Here is an 18,718-nt window from a genome sequence, read left to right as displayed (position 1 = left end):
TGCAAGCACTGACATTCAACACTTTCTATACAGAGGGTATTTCAACAATTAACTCAGTCAATTGTTTGTTTTCACCTTTTTTTTAAATAGTTAATCTTTATGGGTTGTTTTGAATTTTGTGACCTTGCTATTCTGTTACACCAACAACTCAAGTATATGTTATGGTTTATCCAAACAACATTGCGGACAAATTACCACAAAATTTCGTATAGTAGAGCACTTAAGTTTATTTTATTTATTATATATAATACCGAAAAATAAACATTATTACATAATAATTGTATAAAATAATTAAAATATATCATAAAGGTAATTAACATTCATATCACTAATTCTCATCATATAATGGAGTAGCATCACCAATCGACATGGATCTAGGTGACGTGTTTGTTCGTGGAGTTGATCGACCTGATCGAGGACTTTTAGTAGAATGACTTCCAGCTTTTCGATTTCTATTTAAGTCATCATATCTATAACACAATAAATGAAGTATGAAAAACATTCCAAAGATTTTCTAAATAGTATAAATTTTAAAAAATTGAACTTACCTAGGTGTTCGTTGCCCAGTACTTCCTCTGGGTGTATTTCTTCCATCATCATGTGTTTTACTTCTAGCCCATGCTTCAGCAGCCTTTTGCCAATCTGTAGGATCATTTGATGTATTATACGCTCTAGACCGTGGTGAATTTTCCATTACATGTGACCTATGTGCAGGTGTTACAGCACCTGGATGTAGGAACGGTCCTGACATAGGCGGTGGCATATGTGCAGGTGTTTGTTGCCCATATCTTGGTGTTTGATATGGTGTCATAAATGGTGTTTGGCCGGACGGTGTATATGGCTAGAAAAAGAAAAAAAATTCTTTAAATTTATGTAATCAAACTTTTGGCAACGTGTAGCAAGAAAAGAATTGCTAAGAACAAAACTGGTAAAGAATGTCCCAGATCTCATGTTGATTAGTACAATTGAAGCCAACAAATATGAAATCTGAGACATTCTTTACTGGCTCCCGGGGTGTATACTATTTTTCTGCTCGAAGTTGATAAAATAAGGTGTACTGGCAAATATTTCATATTTAATATTTAAACAATATCCAATTGAATTATTTAAATAAGGTTTGTAAGAATTTTTTCAAGTGTTAAATGCATGAAATACTTGTTATAATTACGGTTAACAAAATTAATAAAATATTTTTATCAATTAAAATATTATAAATATTATGAGTTTCTACCCAACTTTTTTAATACATGGGAAATTTTATTTTATGGTATGAATATGCTTTGCCATGTAAATAGGTAAACAATAGAATTGAAGCATCTTTTTTTTTTTGGTAATAAAGAAAAAGTTCAAAACTAATTATTTTGTGTTATTATTTTGAAACTTACAGTATTAATATAGCCGCTAGTTGCATAACCACCGCCTGGAGTATGTGGATAATGTGGAGTCTGATTCGCCACTGCGGATAATGATTGTAACATATGGCTAGGAAGATTTTGTGCTACACGATGAATAGCTTCTTGATTCATACTGGAAATATTCACATTTGGTGTGCCCATACTATGATACGGTGTACGATTTGTTTGCCCTCCACGCGGTGTACTCGGTGTTCCACCTGGAATAGGATCTCGAAAATGTTCTTTAAACCACTTAAATAATGCCGTAACTGAATCAAACATTTGTTGTCTAAATCGAAAGCCCTCTGGTGTCACTGTCACATATTCATGTCGACATTTTACGCGAGGTAAATACGATAGTAAAAATTTACCAGGATAATTTTTTGAAGCCGAAATAAAATAGTGTATTTTCGAATTATTTTTCTTCTTTTCTTCTTTTAATAATTCTTCCATTTTATCCCTTAAACCACCACCAGTATCACGATAATATTTAAAATATAATAAATCGCGAGCATGTGCTGCCATTGGGTTGACATAACGTGCGATTATTTCGTCTAAATCTTCAAACTCTTCTCCGCCGATCCATAACGATGACCCCAGCGAAAATGCATTTGCCTTACCTTCTTCACGTATATCAACATGCTGATAAATATTATCAGCAACTTTCCACGTAATTGTTAAATGATCTGCGCCTTTACTCGAAGGCCGCACAATTACTTCCCCTTGATCCATTTGGACCATGAGTTTTTCAGCTTCGGCAAACGATATGTTATGAAAAGCGGGATGCACAATAACTCGTTTGATATAAACTTGCCGTGCTTTTTGTTTTTTCGCTTCAGCTTCAACTTGCAAATCAGCATCTTCCGCTTCTTGATCATAAAATGGATCTTTTTGTGGCCGCCATTCATGATTTTTATCAGCTAAATCAGAAGATTTAGACGTACAGTCAACTGAAAAACGTTCTACGTCGATTTTAATTATACGCGCATGAATAATTTGTCCAATATGAACACGCTCTTCTGGATTCGTCACATGCTTATCAGATATATTTTTAATGTGTATATAACCAGATATACCATTATCCAACCGTAAACGAACTCCAGTCGCTTGCCCAGGACATGAACCAGCATCGAAATGATTCCACACTTCCGATAATTCAGGGAAGTCATTTTTCAAACAAAATGGACACTGCCATAATCCTGTTTCATCGTTACGCACAGGATTTGCTTGATCTAGCTGTTCACCTTGTGGTTTTCGACGACTAATACCGGTGACTGTAACCATGCACATTTTACCAATATAGAATGTTTCAGGACTTTCTTTTGTTAACATATCAAACAATTCTTCCGGATTTGGAGATGTATATGGTTCTCTCATATCTTTATACCTAGAATTCAATTCGGATCGAATATCATACAACGTTATACTTTTGTTTCCAAAACCTTGTCGTTCTAATTCTTCTGCAAAAGCATCTAAATCTAAATCTTTTAGACGCTCTGGAGCTTCAAGAATTTCTTCTAACGCACCCGCAGGATTTGCATCTTCATCATCATATTCTAGTGCATCAACAGCCATCTTACGTGCCCATTCGTAAGTTTCTGGATGTACACGAGATCCATCCAGCACTTCTACATAAGCTTCAGTACTATCACCCAATGAGTTAGTGTCAATTTTCACAAAACCAGAACAATTTATAAACACTTTAGGACCCATATGACACAGGGTAACTAACTGTGTACGATTTTCTAATCGTTGATTGCTTTGTTTTAAAACTTTCAATAAAGCTTGACCTTTCCTTGGCCCTAAACCACAAACGAATTGAACTAAATTGGAAGTATGTGATTGTTGTACCGCTAAATTAATATCTACACCTACTTCATTTACACGATTTACAAATTCTAAGTAAAGACCTTCTAACAATTCTTCACGATTTATATAATCTTGTAACGTATGATAACGTAAACATAAGATTTCTTCATCGGCTGTACATAGCTGTGAATATTCTACAAGTGGATCTTGCATTTTACGTGCAATAGAAACTGCTTGACGTAACAACTCAGGATATTCACGAAAATCGGCTGTACCTTTAATGGAATTTGAATAAACTTTAGCTAGATCATTACTAACAATTTCAACATTTAAAGCGGGAAATTGTTCATCTTCCATTAAACCAGCTATAACTTCTTTAATATCTGCGGCCACCATTAAAGCTTCGCGCGATTCTCCACCAACACACACTAGATGTGGTTTTTTATTACCAATAAAATTTCGTAAAGTATTCAAATCAGCTTCTTTTAATTTACGTTCATCTTCACGAAATGAATTTTTACGTTTTAATAAATGCGGTAATCGTAAATAATCAGTAACATCACCATCTGGTCCCACAATACACGCAAATGCGGCTTGAGAATAGTCTGGTACGTATGATACACCCATTACACGTAGTCCTTTACTAGTGTCCCAATCATCGTCTTCTTCATCAGGGAATTCTGCATTATACGGAGCTACTTTAATCCAATTATACAATTTTCTGCAGCATAATTTCAAAACGGCTTCTTTTGATTCAGCTAACAATATACGTTTCAATTCCTTTACTAAATCGGGTAATATAAATCGTGTTAAAGCACGCTCGACGCATTCTATCCGGACTGCATTCCAATCTTGAACATGCTTACTAAACTCATCCTAATAAAAACAAAGTTGTAAATTTATTTTTATAAAAATAATAGACTAAGAGCCGGACTTAACAAAATGGAGCTTATCTAGTAAATAATAAAATTTCAGAATAACTACTATTCAATGTTCAGTATTAAAATTTATCATGACTCTTGCCAAAACTTAAAGAAGCAAAAAACTTTCGTTTTGAATTCATGTGATTAACCTTATGAAAATTAGAGTTTGAAATTTATATCAAGCTCATGATAACCAGCCACTTAATTCATTTTTACATCACTTGATAACTTTTGTCCCAAATATTAAAATATTTATTCATATATGGGACATTCATTTTTATTCTTAAATGACGAAAAATTACTAACTATGGTATTTTATGTGCCATGTACGTCAAATTTTGAAAAACTATTAGGTTAACTTTATTTTTAAACTTTCAAATTATCGGGTAATGTAATATTCAATTCAAAATTTAAGAAAAACAAAAATTTTTTTCTATCTGTCAATTGTGATTAACGGTTGTAGAATATTTTGCCCCATATACGGGACAAAAGTTATCATGAGGTTAAAATGTTAGGCATAAAAATACATATTTCTAAATAAAAATGCTTTTACAAATTAAGGCAATCTTAATTCAAAGAAATTTTTTATAAGGTAAATTGATTGATTATCTCAGCAAGTTAAGGCATTTGATTATATCTCTAACTAAAAAAAAGAATATTCTGTGTCTAAAAAGCTTAGCCCTTTACATAATAAGCTCCACAGCCACAAATTCTGGTTCTTAACCCGCAAAATAATTAAGTTATAAATTTATTTACCCGTATATACAACTGCTTTACTTCTTCTAGATAATTTGATGACGTATTTCCCTCAATAGTTTCGCTAATATTGATTGTCAATAATTTATCTTCTTCAGCAATGCATAATTTTAAAAACTGATCTCCCGTTAAATCTCTTACGGGTTTATCTTTTACGTATTTCATACTAAAACGAAATTACTCTTGAATTAAACAGTAATACGTAATATTAGAACGTTTTTAAAATGGGTCTATTTAGAGCTATTAAGATTAAACGGACATTCCTGTCAAATTCAATTTATATGTATAAAATAAAATTTTATAATTGCAATGAAAATAATTCAGTGTCTTTTAGAGCAATAAATTGTTATAATAAATATCTAAATTCTTACCTATAACAGCAATGATTTTCATCAATTTCCTTCAAACCCTTCTTTGTAGGTCGAATTGAAATTTTTGCCCTTTCGTAAAATGTTTCACGAATACACTTTCTAACAAGAGGCTCGCGTGCTAATTGCATTGCCACCATGAATTTTCCCGCTTGTAACACTTCATCAGCAGTTGTAAACTTTCTGAAACACACAATATAAAAAAAATAACTTCAAAATTCATTATAAGATAAAAATAATATCAATAGCGTGGCCACAAAAATCAACTTTCAAAAATCTGTGATATTTCCCGGTTTTCCTTAATTAATTTTTAAATAGATTGAAAAAAAAGAAGAAAAGTTGTTATGAATTTACTTGCACTCGGTTTTTTGTGTTTATCTCAAATCGATCCGAGAATCTCCCCGTATGAAATTTTGGATGATAAACGGTGCATCCAATCCTCAAATGAATCCGACTTTTTTTTGGGTCAAAATTACCTTATTTGCTGAATTTTATGAAATTGAAAAGTAAAAATTTTCCGTTCATTTTTGCGCTTAACGGATATTACGTATTTTTGAAAAAATCGATAAAAATCACCAACAACTTTTTATTTCGGAATTTGATGAAATTCGGTATATAGAATAAGTTTGACGCAAAAAATACAAAAATTAGCAATTGCCAAGAATTTAGAAGAAGAATGACAATTACCAAGAATTTACAAGGTTACAAGATTTTTTTATTTTTCTTAGATTTTCATAATTTGCGACGAATTATTTATTTTCCCTGATAACTAGTGACACTTACAGTTTATGGCACTCTAAACAAAGTTTAAAAAGTTAATTTGACAACAATAAGAGAAGATTTTTCAATAAAAATATATTTTTAAAAAAATGCTTACTTATTGACGTAATTTTTGGCTAATTCCAAGGGATCAACATGCTCTTGATCGACTTCATGCCTTTGATAATTATCACGCAAGTTTTCAGCAAAATATTCAGGTGTTAAACCAAATCGTTTTGCAAAACCATCTAAAATAAAATTAAAATTATTACCGACTAGTTCACCACAGTAACATAAAAATAAAATTTTACCTAATCCAGCTTTACGACACATCGCATAGGGGCCAGTTCGACCAGCTTGTTTCAATCCTTCTGGTTCAAGTGCTGGTTCTTCTTCTTCCTCGTCGGGTATGTTTACAGCATCTATATCTCCGCCTTCTTCGCCTTCTTCCGCTAACTTTTTCAAACGCTCAGCACGTCGTTCGGCTCGTACTTTTTCTCGTTCTTTTGCTTTAGTCGCAGCCTGCATTGCTGGGATATCGGCTGCATAATATAGTAAAAAGTGTGTATGGACGTCACGTAGCTCTTCTGTACTTTGTACGTTCTTTAACCTAAAAAAATGTTTATTTCTTTTTAAATTCTCAGTTTGATTTGAAAATTAATATTGGTATTTATTTTTTGTTTACAAAGTTTTTCAAGTTATAGTTTAGTGCTAAAAACTTTTTACCAGCGCTTTTCGAAAAGAACTTTCTTAAACAATTTTTGTATCAGGAAGAAACCAAAATTTAAAAAACCGTCTGTTGGCCTTACACATAGCGTCGCCACGAATATCTATCGTTTATTTATGTTTTATACGTAATTGACAAATTGCAGTATAATCAACAACCCCTTTCTTAGTATGGTACACAACAACGAAAAGAAAATAAATTGCGCTGATTTCAGGCACAGTAATTGAGTACCAGCTTACTAACAAATTTTGTTTCGATTAATTACTGCGCACTTTTAAAATTACAAATTTTGGATATTTTTTAACAAAATATATATTACTAAATAGTACCTTACCGTTCAATATCGTCATCTTTTATAAGACGCATATCATCAGGAATTGGAGCATCAGGATTTTCCATAATTTTGTCTAGTTGATAGGAACGCATGTTTTCGAATAAAGTTAATAAAGTTTGTTTGCGACTGCGTAATTGACACCACTAGAAAAATTATATAAAAATAAGTTAAGAGAAGATTGCTCTGAGATAAATCCTAATATTTACCTTTGCATCAAATTTATAAACTTTCCATAAATCATTAATATTCAACTCAGGCTGTACATATTCCTTACGATAAAATGAAATAAATGGAACTTCCAACTGTAAATTTCTCATAAAGTCTAGAGCTTGTTTAATTTTACCAACTGTTTGTGGTCCTTTACGAGCACGTTCGCCGGGTACAACACCTGGTTGAGTTGAAATTGTTGGTTTAGTGAAAGCATGTTTATAAATCCACTCAGCTTCTTCTTCTAGTTCATTGGAACCTTCTGGTACCGGTGTCACTGGTATATCACGCAATTGCATACGTTCAGGTATGTCAGTGTTACGAATTTCATTATCCAAATCCGTAAAATGTCCACGTTTCAATTCACTTGGTTCATAGATTTCAAAAATTGATTTTTTTGTTGGCTTCTTTCGAGCTGCCTTTTTAGGTCTTCGTCTGCGTTCTCCATCACCCTCGTCATCATCTACATATTCATCAATTTCTTCTTCGTCTTCTTCTTCTTCATAATCGTCTTGGTCATATTTGTCAAATTCGTCATAATCAAAATCTACGCCGAAAATATCTTGAGCTTCTTGTAATGCTCTATAAAATAATAGGTATTCTAAATTTTGTTGAAATTAAACATTTGAAATCATAAATATTTTTATAAATTTTTATAAAAGTTACTAAGCAGGTTTAATAACTTCCGACTTTTGTGATCTTAGAAACCGACTAGAACAACCATATAAAATTTTGATATTCAAAATGAAAACTAAAAGTATCCAACTTACGCATCGGTAAAAATAGGTTTTCTTTTTTTACGTTTATCTGCAATGGGTCTACCATCATCATCAACAATAAAATCATCTGCGTCCGAGTATTCATCTTCCGAAGCTTCTTGGTCGTAATTATCTTGTTCCACCACACGATGACTCCGTTCTGATCGCCTTTCTTCATCCTAAATAGCAATTTTATATTTACTAGATTGTTATTTACGTCTTGAAAATAATATTATAATACTACACCTACATGAATACGTACCACTTCCTCTCGTTCCTTAAGCATAATAAATATAAATTGGGAAATTATGAAAATAACATATTTTAGCAATTATGAAATGAAATATATTCAGATAATTAAAAAAACACGTTGAACATTTTAGACAAACCTCATCAGAACCTCCTTCGAACAGATCATTTGCAATGGCTTCACGATCTTGGCCGTCATCTTCAGCACCTTCACCATCACTTTCTTCATCTTCCAAACGTCTTAAACGTTTAAATTTCTAGCAAAAATAGGTAAGAATTACAGTTACGACATTTTAAATTTGTAATTGACAAAGAATAAATACCCTTCTTTCAACTTTCACACCCAAATTTTCTTCAATTAAATCGTAATCTTCATCTTCTAAACGATCATCAAATTCTTCATCATCACTCTTTTTTCGCTTCTTCGACCCACCAGAGCCATCAGAATCCTCTCCATCACTTTCTTCTTCAATTGGATTGTCGTCAATTAAATCCTCTAGCTCTTCGCGTAACTTGTCTTCATCATCTATATTATGAAAATGGATATTATTTTTTTCAGTATTTTTTTTTACGATTTTTGAAGTAGAACGATAATATTTTATTAATATTAAACAAAGATCTGTCAGAGCAAATGGAATATTTTAATTAATTACTCTAATATCGCTGATTAGATTGATAAAAAAAAAGTGGTTCATTCCTGATAAGCATACCTTAAAGACGCCAAAATACTGCAGCGTACCTCAGAAAGGTTACAATAAATTTTATTTTAGTATTATCTTATCTAGTTCATCGACAAATTTTGGATCAATATTTTCTATAAATTTGCCTTCTATGAAATTCGCAAAATATAAAAACAAAATTCGGTAGCATTAATACCAGGATTATGCTCTCTAAGGAGTATTAGACGGGTTCTTCCAGCGGCGTCAAAACTATAAATCCATTTATGTTGATTATTCAAAACAGAGATAATAATTAATTAAGGTCATTTTTTGCCCTTGTCTGATTAAATTTGAGTGATACAATATTATGCACTTTTCGTAACCAAAATCACTAACTCACTGCCGTCAAGAAAAATTATAGAAATTTATCACAAAAAAAATTATAAATATTTTTATATAATATTTCTTTAAAAATTCTTTGAACTAATCAAAATTGACATTAAAATGGCAACCTTCAAATACGTCTGTATTTAAAAAAATTGAATTACTTATACCATTATTATATTATTCCAATCGAGCCACTTAAATATTATCGTAATTTCCATTTCAAAGGCCAATAAATTAAAAGTATAAAGAACATTAATTTCACAATAAATGTAATCACAAACCTTCCTCTTCCTCCGAACTATCCACTGCTTTGGCACGCTTAGCTCTCTTTTTTTCTTGAGGATCTAATCCTTCTTCCTCCTGTGTAAAGTATTAATATTCAGAAATATATCCACAAATATAATTTTTTATACCGAAAGCATTTCTTAAAAATTCATACCTCACTTTCGTCAGCTTCGGAATCAATAAAATCTGCCATATTACTTCAAGTTAAAATAATTCCTCCCTATTATTTAATATGGCTAGAAGGAAGTACTGTATAATTCAAGTTTTCTTTATTTTCACCACAAATATCACAAAATTTATTGTAAAATAACAAATTTAAAAAATATTAATAACGCATCTTTATAATAGACAGACACTCACGGAATAGCAAACTCGTAACCGTAAGTCCGTACATCGAAACGACAATTCAATATTTAACAGAGATAGCGTTATATGATATTTTAAAGAAGAAAGGGAGTAAGCACAATTACGTTTCTGTTAAATATTCAATAAAAGTATAGATACAATTCCACCTCGTAATTATTCCTCACCATCGATGTAATTAGTGATCAATGGATATATAACGCAATACACCACAAAGTCATATATGTAAAGTACACAGATCTTAATTACTTTTTATTAACATTAATAATGTATTTTAGCAAAAAATAGCAAATATGAACTGAATGTCACATATGTGCATGCGAAATGTTACACATTGGCGGGATAATGTTATTTATTACATATTTAGCTCATAAATTTAATGGCCATTCTTTTCAAAGTTGAAGTTCTTAACTAAAGAAGTAAATTAAACTTCTCTTTCTTTAATTAATTGTTTTAGTTCTTTTTCGTTGCGGGCGTGAGGACCACACAGTGTTTATTCAAGATTCCAATTCAATTAATTATGAAACATTTATTTATTTAATTGTACAAATATTTATTTAAGTCATGTCTACAAATTATATTTAATTTATAATTTGTTTGTATATTTAATTGCTATGGTTAAAGTATGGAGGGTAGAGATAAGGAGAACCATCTCTGTATTTAAAAAGTGTCTATCGAAAAACAGCAAATAAGGGTGGCGCTGCTGTAGCAAAAGTGTAATTTTTAAAAGAAGTGCTCAAAGTAATAAGAGTAAGATAAAGATCTAAACAAGTTGTTCGAGAAGGATAGAGAATTTCACATCAAACACCTCCCGCTACACAAGCGCCATTCTGGTTAATTTGTAACTGTTATTTGCTGTTTTTAGATGGACACTTTTTACTTTAACTCCTATTTAAGATAGTTCTCCTTATCTCTACCCTCCATAGGTTAAAGTTAACATTCAAACTTATTCATTTTATTGACTCACAGTATGCTTCTAATATAATACATTATAATAGACCTTTTCAATTCAATTACGATTCATTGTTGTTTCGGAAATCACTTTTTAAAATGAAAAAGTAAATTAGTGATTGTAGTAACCGCAATCAACTTAGTACAGGGTTGTATTGTATTTTAATGTATGAACTATTGCCTACAGGGGTACTGCTCCAGCTATTATATATCATGTATGTAGGATAGGATATCTTATAAATTTAAACGAGCAATTCTTGTATATATCTGCGATTTCGTAAACGGCTCCAACGATTTTCATTAAATTTTGTAGGCATGGGGTTTTTGGAACGAAACATCGACCTAGTTTTATCTCGGAAACAATAATTTGGTATTTACCAAAAAAAACGAGCAAAGCTCGGTCATCCAGATACTTTACATAAAGTCTGCTACTAATAAATTTTAGATAACTTAGAAAAAGCAAATTTTTCGTGCTTTACAAAATAACAATAAGAGCTGATTTGAAATAATTTTCTCTTCAACTGCAAATTTAGTTTTTGGACACTTATTGGGTTTAACATAAATAAAATAATTGTTAACTATTTTTTATATATTTTAATCACAAGTACATAAATTTTTATACAAATATTTTTCAGTAACATTATGGTATTACAAAGGATAATTTTTTTTCATTTACGTTTTGATTACGTCCCAAATATTCATTATATGCACATATTTGTGTAAATATAATGGTTTTAGTATATATATATATATATATATATATATATACATTTTCATATACATTTGAGTATTATTTTGTTTCATAATATCATGAAAACAAAACAGACAATTGTAACTAAAAAATTTTTAATAAAATTAATGGAAAACTGTATAATATATGACTAAATTCTTTTAAACATATACTAATATCACTATTACTTTGGATTTTTCCAAAAATATTTTTAGAATTTCGAATATTAAGGATATATAAAAATAGGATCTTTCACTTTGACTGGTTATTTTTGTATTTAAGAATACTAGTAAAATGCTGTTTTATTTTCTTGCTGCAAAAAACAAATTTAATTGGGTTTTACTCGAGAAACTTGCATGCTTTTTTATTGAATGTGATCATATTGTGCTCTTTGAGCCATAAACGGTAAATGGCAAATCTCGTTTCGAAAATTTCATTACTTTCCTTGCGTTAGGCCTTCATGTATGTTTCTTATATATTTTCCAATAAAAAACCTTTTAATTAAAATGAAATTTGGTTTGTAGAAAATGTATAACGACAAATATCAAATTAAGAAATTATATGTCTTTAATGCAAGGCAAACCGTCTGTGACTCATCGTTAAACGAATGTTGACTTTTGATTAGCTACTGCAACTTAACGCGTTTGTTTACTGAGTCAATGGAGATTAAGCTTTTTAGTAAGTAACGTGAACGAAGATATATCGAATAAACGAAAAACGAATAGAGCATTAACAGTAAAACATTTTTTATTTTTTCTGAGAGCTACGAAGAGCTTTTCAAGGAGAATATAGTGAATACTAATATATTTTTATTGAATAAATTTATTTCTCGATTTCTCCCAAATATTAAAAAAAATGCTGTTTCAAATTTTGTAAAATACTGAAAGACCTTATTTCCGATATGACAGACGTAGACAGAAAAATATATTTCAAATTAAAATAATATCCTAATATTCTAAAATCATTTTTTTTAAATCCTAGAGTTATTGGAATTATTAGAAAATTTTTCCACATACTACAACAATAATAATTCTGGTTTTTCATTCTTAATTCATCAGAATATTAGAATAAACTAATAGTCTGAAAACGTATGAACGTTTATTTGAATCGATCAAGACAAAGGCCTTTGATAAAAAACACTAGTTCGTTGTATGCAATTTTTATGAAATCATCCAAAAATGCATGTTCACTTGAGGTTAGATAATCACGATAATAGTTGATAATAGTGCCCACACATCGTAAACAGAACAGTATCAGCTCATTAATATTTTGACTCAAATCATTGTGTTTGTACCAGTAACTTTAATTTTAATAACTCACATCGAGACTATTTTTTTGTAGTGAATATGTGTCTTAAGAAAAATTTCTCTAAAATTTATTTGTTCATTGCATTTTGTTCAATAGCATGTTCATAACATGTAAAATGTTGTCATAGGATGTGTTTGTTTTTTGAAAATTGTTTCAAAATAATAGAGACGCATGTGTATAACATTATTTTATCATGGTACCATCTTATAGTTTGCAGCCTTTGAAAATTTTAAAGCAATATTATGCACATGCACCTCCATCATTTGATGGAATAATAATAAATTGAATACAGTTCATTTATAAGAAATACTTGTAATTTAATGTCATTTATGTATACCTAGTCATGGAAAATACTTAAAAAGTAGGAAAAATAGTCCATCTTGAAAAAAATCAGATAATCGAATTTCTATCGAGGCTTTAATAAATAAAGAGTTTTACACTTAACTTCTTGGAAACTACTACCATTTTGAATTTGTTATTAATTAATATTATTATATTATTATGAGCATAAACAAACGTAATTTTTTCTCAAATATTGTAAGGTCATACTTAGTATTGAAACATTCTCAATTATAAACAACAAAATGAGAAATTGATTATCCGATATTTTACAAGGCACATCGTTTGCACATTTTATGGCGCATTTTCAATTCCTGTTACACAAATTAAGTGTTACATTTTCAATATTTAATAATTTTCCAACTTTAACTTAGAATTAAATAGAATTCAATAACGTTGGTCATTTTATCCTCGTTTTCATTACATAGGTAAAAACCATTCAATCATATCATTATATTCATTCTTCAATTACCTTTGAAAACATTGAATGATATAGGTGGAGAAAAAGAAATTTAATTTAGACTGAAGAATTCCTTGATTTTGAAAAAAAAACTCATGCACATATCATGCTGACAACCTCTAGAAAAACGACATGTTGCGCATCAAAGTTGCGCGGTAATAGAGAAGTTGCATCTAGAGTATATTTAAGTAATTTTTTTTAATTAATAATTTAATTTTTTTTATTGCTTAATAATAAAAAATAATTATATTTTTGAATAAAAAAGCTACTTGTGATTGGTTTTCACGTCTTAATATCCGTTGAAGCTGGGAAACAATCGAAATTATGCTAAATTCACTTTTTTTGGCTTGTTTCCATGTAAAATTATGTTATGATAATAAAATGAGTTGAGAGACAAATCATTTATCTCTTTCCCCTTTATTTTACCATTTCTCCGTTTTAAAAAAACCATTTTTTAATGTAAAAAAAATTCAATAAAAATTTTTTTAAATTTTTCTTAATAATTTTTAGTAACCTTTCGAAAAAAAAAATTAAAAACATCCAACTTCTCTATCTTGCTATCCATAATTAATTTTTATCATAACATATACTTGAATAGTAAATGCAATTTACTAAGTATCCAGCAAATCAGTCCTATTCCGCTTGACTGTTATATTCAAAGTTTTAAATGACATTAGAAAATTTTAAGATTTTTTTTAGATATCACTCATTAAATATTGAATAAAATATTTAATCTACTCAGGAAAAACTAGATTATATATCAGGATATCTCCGAAGATTTTTTTTGATAAAAAAAAGGTAAGTAGATCTACACAGACGAACAAGTATATAGGTACATCTACTAAGATATAACTAGATCTATTGTGAACTCAGTTTTACCTTTTTTTTATCAAAAGAAATCATCGGAGATATCCTGATACATGATCCAGTTTTTCCCAGGTAGTATTAAATAGACGTTCGAACTTTATCTGTAAAAAGATGTCAAGTTGAAAATGTAATACTTCGTACAAAATAGATTGCTAATTTAAGAAAAACTGACCTTTTTCCGTACAATTCCTTTAGAATATAACTGCATTTTATTTTTTTTATTTTTGTTACTTTTTCTCAAGTCAATAACAATAAAAATAACTTGATATTAAAATGGCCATTTATAATAAATTTTTTTTAAATATTGTAACTTCCTAATCCTTAATGAATATAATATCGTACAATAAAAATATAAATTAGTTATTTTGATCATATTTATAAAATTTGGTTTTATTCTTACGTACACGATTGAATATTTTATCTATAAATGTTTGAATTTGAAGAATGTGAAGACAAAAAAATAAATAATTTTTTTTCATTCATCATAAAATTAATAAATTTTTTGTCTGATACTAAAAAATTATGACCATTTATATTGTGGTCTACATTATTAGGTAAAGAATAAAAACATAGAAAGAATAAGCAATTCCATCTCTGTGAGTTCTCCGGCCAACATTTATCACGCAACATTTATAGGGCCCTGTTATCAAAAGGTGTTAAAAAATGTCTACAAGATAAATTTACAAATAATACAATTACAAAAGATTATTTAAAATTTCATTCAATTCATTAATTTTTTCTTCACGTTGTTTCAGTATGAATAAGTTTTATCAGTCATTATATTAGGTTCGAGGCGAGCAAATCCAAGTAAAAATTATCTCGAAGTATAAATTCTAAACTTTAATAATGATTTTTTCAAAACTATTTTGAGATAAAATATTCAAATGTGTGTTTATATAATTTATTTACTTAAAATTTAGGCACAAAAAAACAATAATGCACATAAAATCAATATATTAAAAATATAGATTTTCAGTCATCAAATTAGTTACATTTATATTATTAATATTATAATTAATTAAATATTTTACATTTCAATCAATTTTGAAAATATTTTCACATTTTAAGAATATTTTGATAAATAGCCTAAAAGTTTTTTTTAATACGCTATCAAAAACATCACAGGTCTCCAATGACGCAGGTCTCCAATTTTTCTTGATAAAAAAAATTTAAAGTATGTTTTTTTTCCAAAATAAACTTTTAATTATATAAATGGCATTCATGGTATGTATGATTAATAAATTGATCATTAATTTCCAAATATTTTTTATATGAATAGATTAGTCTGATAAATCGCAGCAGATTATTGGATTTATTATTAGATTTGGTGTTTTAATGAGCGATGTAACTACAGTGTGCCAAATCATCACGAACTTTACGCTTAATGCCGCCAATAACTTTAATCATGCCTAAAGAGAATATGGCGCCTAATGGCTATAATGCAATCATCATGTCATCGAATTGAAAATTTTTTTATATTATCTTATAGCATGCTGTCTTCACCAAGAAAGTTTTATTGTTTTCGAGTTTATTAATTCATTCGCCAGCAGCTGTAACCTACACGCTTCCTGGGCGGCTTAACTTTAAAAACAAAGACTACCACGTTGTAGTCTTCCATTCCCTTGCTCTCAATTATCCTTTTTGTTGAATTTCTTTGAAAATAAAATACAGGCTATGTTACTTGATGATAATGTTATCTATATAGCTGAAAGAATTTTTAAAATTGGCTATTTAATTTTTGACTTTATTCATTTCATACAAACAAACATACCAACATACAAAAATCAAATCTTTTCCCTTTATATAATAAGTTTAGATAATCAAACAGCGGTTGTTATTGTCCAACTAAGCGCTATTCTCAGAATATGCTTCTTTCTCAAATTATATTATTCTCAAATTGTATAATTGCATCTTACCAAATAAATTATCAATATTGGTTCTTATTTTAGAAGCTAGGCGTAGTATCGCTTAGATGGAAGTATAAAACATGATGATTTAGCCCAATATATATTGACTATAGAGCCAGGGTGCCAGATTATTGATGTGGAAGTTAACCTTTTCTAATTTCTATCACTGACTTGGAAGTTAAAACTTTATCTAATTTCTAACAAAGTTAAAAAACACTCATTACTTTTCATAAAGTCTCGAAGCAAGACTTATGAATATGATATTTGAGTATACATATGAGAGCAGCAAATATTTGTTAAAATATTAAGCAAATTTTAACAAATGTGGGTAAAAAACATTTAGAATTATTATGAGTCACTAATTAAAACATGTAGAAATTGTTTTAAATCTCTCAATCACGTAAATAAAAAACGGAACTTCTCTCCAGAAACATCTTTCCTTATTTTCAAAAACTATAAATTATTATCAAAATCCAGGTGCGTAACTGAACTCTATCGATACCTATAAATATTATCAAAGATAATAAATGAGAACTCTAGGATATTTCGAAATAAATTTCGATACCATAGAAAACTTGCAGAGTGTTCGGTGCTTTCGTTTAAGAGTAAAATCAAATTTCGGAATTCATTAAACGAATCTTAAATTCCGAACTAAAAAATATTAAATTTTTCGCAAGGATTTTAATTTTTTCCTTAGTAACTCACTAATATAGCTCACTTGCTTGAGTGTTTTTTTTTACCTTTAGAATTTAACGCGTGTGTTTTTTGATTACTTTTCTAAATAAGACCTCCAATAATTTTTTTGAGGAGGCCACTCATGGAATGCTGAATGCTTCAGTGTATATGCAAACATCTATATTTTAAAAATTGTAATTTCTATAAAAAAATTATAAAAATTAAATCCTGAAACTTATATAAAAAATATTTGGATTTGATATGTTTAGCTAGTAAAATACTAGAGAATACTCAAATTATTAATCTATATTTGATATTTTCTGTAATTAAAAATAATTTTTTTTATAAAATACTGTGTAATAATTTTTTTTATTTAAAATATATAAAAATATGTTTTTAAATCGAACATAAAATATATTTATATCTCATAATAAACTATCATCTTAAAAAACAATTCAGAATTTTTTAGAAACGCTATTGATATTTCTAAGCAGAAATTAACAATTTGCAGCGCGGTCACTTTTATGCGACCACAGTCATTTGCACAAAAATAATTCTGCCTAGCAGAATAAAAAAAGCAACCACTTTATTTTTGTGCGGTTGCTTAAATGCAAACGAGCATAATTCGATTACACAGTATTATTATTGTGCACATGGCAGCTTTCGCATAATACCGAAAGCGCTGAAAACCGCTATTTCTGTTTAATAAACCCTTTTTAAATTAAGTATATTCAAACAGAAATAAAGTGGTTTTAGTCTTTTTGTAAGTCTAAGAATAGTAAAGGGGATTTCCTGATTTTTCTTTAATTTTCCTCTCCAAATAAATCTCAGTCTAGTCACATTTTGATGATTTTTTTTATCTGAATGCCATCCCGGTCATTTTGATTATCACCTGGGGTGGAGTATTGTAACAGGATTGAGTTTTTTATGTTGTTATGCCACACCTTGTGGAGTAAAATAAAACTAAGGCTATATCTACATTACCGTTTTGACTGTACACAGCTTCTTCTTATTATGCCAAAAAATTAACTAATATGTATAAATACCAAGAAAACACGAAAGATTTTTTTGGATTATGTCGCAATTGCCAATCATACATATAAACAAAATATGCGCAAAACTATAATATCATAAAGACCAAAGGCATGATTTTATCAGACATATTGTGAGTGTACCTACTTGTATACTTATTAGATGTATGAATATATAAATGAAACTCGTCTAAAGTCAACTATAAAAAAAGGAGAAACCAACATAAATTGACGTAAAACAAATCAATCGAGTTATATTTTATTGATATTTGAGTAGAGGCGAGTTTGAAGAATCCATTAAGTAAGATTTAAAAGCATCCGATGGCACCCAGCATCAAATTTATATTAAAGCAAAACTATTTCTCAATTTTATTTTTATGATTTATTTGTGAAAAAAAAGCAAAAAAGTGTATTAAATTTTCAAATTATTTTTTGTTACTAAAAAAAAAAAACAACTGATAATAATAAATAA

At 29.2% G+C, this 18,718-nt stretch overlaps 1 protein-coding gene across 2 annotated transcripts; it reads right to left on the bottom strand.

Annotated features, from left to right (window-relative positions):
- Positions 1 to 277: 277 nt before the first annotated feature.
- Positions 278 to 9,979, bottom strand: LOC123294200 (transcription elongation factor SPT6). 2 transcript variants are annotated; one of them, XM_044875310.1, is made up of 15 exons: positions 9,770 to 9,979; positions 9,612 to 9,690; positions 8,608 to 8,810; positions 8,425 to 8,541; positions 8,286 to 8,312; positions 8,048 to 8,214; positions 7,277 to 7,859; positions 7,071 to 7,213; positions 6,321 to 6,619; positions 6,128 to 6,257; positions 5,254 to 5,433; positions 4,883 to 5,048; positions 1,386 to 4,079; positions 549 to 841; positions 278 to 470 (listed from the first exon to the last, which is right to left on the bottom strand). In XM_044875310.1, exons 1-15 carry the CDS (start codon positions 9,806 to 9,808, stop codon positions 329 to 331), a joined length of 5,262 nt encoding a protein of 1,753 aa, XP_044731245.1. In that variant the 5' UTR covers positions 9,809 to 9,979; the 3' UTR covers positions 278 to 328. The 2 variants fall into 2 exon arrangements, with proteins under 2 accessions (XP_044731245.1, XP_044731246.1); XM_044875311.1 differs by lacking the exon at positions 8,286 to 8,312.
- Positions 9,980 to 18,718: the final 8,739 nt, after the last annotated feature.

This window comes from Chrysoperla carnea, chromosome 2, assembly GCF_905475395.1.
Source record: "Chrysoperla carnea chromosome 2, inChrCarn1.1, whole genome shotgun sequence".
Taxonomy (NCBI): Eukaryota; Metazoa; Arthropoda; class Insecta; order Neuroptera; family Chrysopidae; genus Chrysoperla; species Chrysoperla carnea.
The sequence above is the reverse complement of the archived record's forward strand: the minus strand, read 5'-3'. Positions and strand labels throughout refer to the sequence as shown.

What these genes read in the sequence shown, in the direction of transcription:
- LOC123294200 (XM_044875310.1), bottom strand. Translation starts at nt 9,808, where the DNA reads ATGGCAGATTTTATTGATTCCGAAGCTGACGAAAGTGAG. An exon ending in CCGAAGCTGACGAAAGTGAG is followed by an intron (nt 9,691 to 9,769) that starts GTATGAATTTTT and finishes TACTTTACACAG; the next exon opens with GAGGAAGAAGGATTAGATCC. An exon ending in TCGAAGGAGGTTCTGATGAG is followed by an intron (nt 8,313 to 8,424) that starts GTTTGTCTAAAA and finishes ATTATGCTTAAG; the next exon opens with GAACGAGAGGAAGTGGTACG.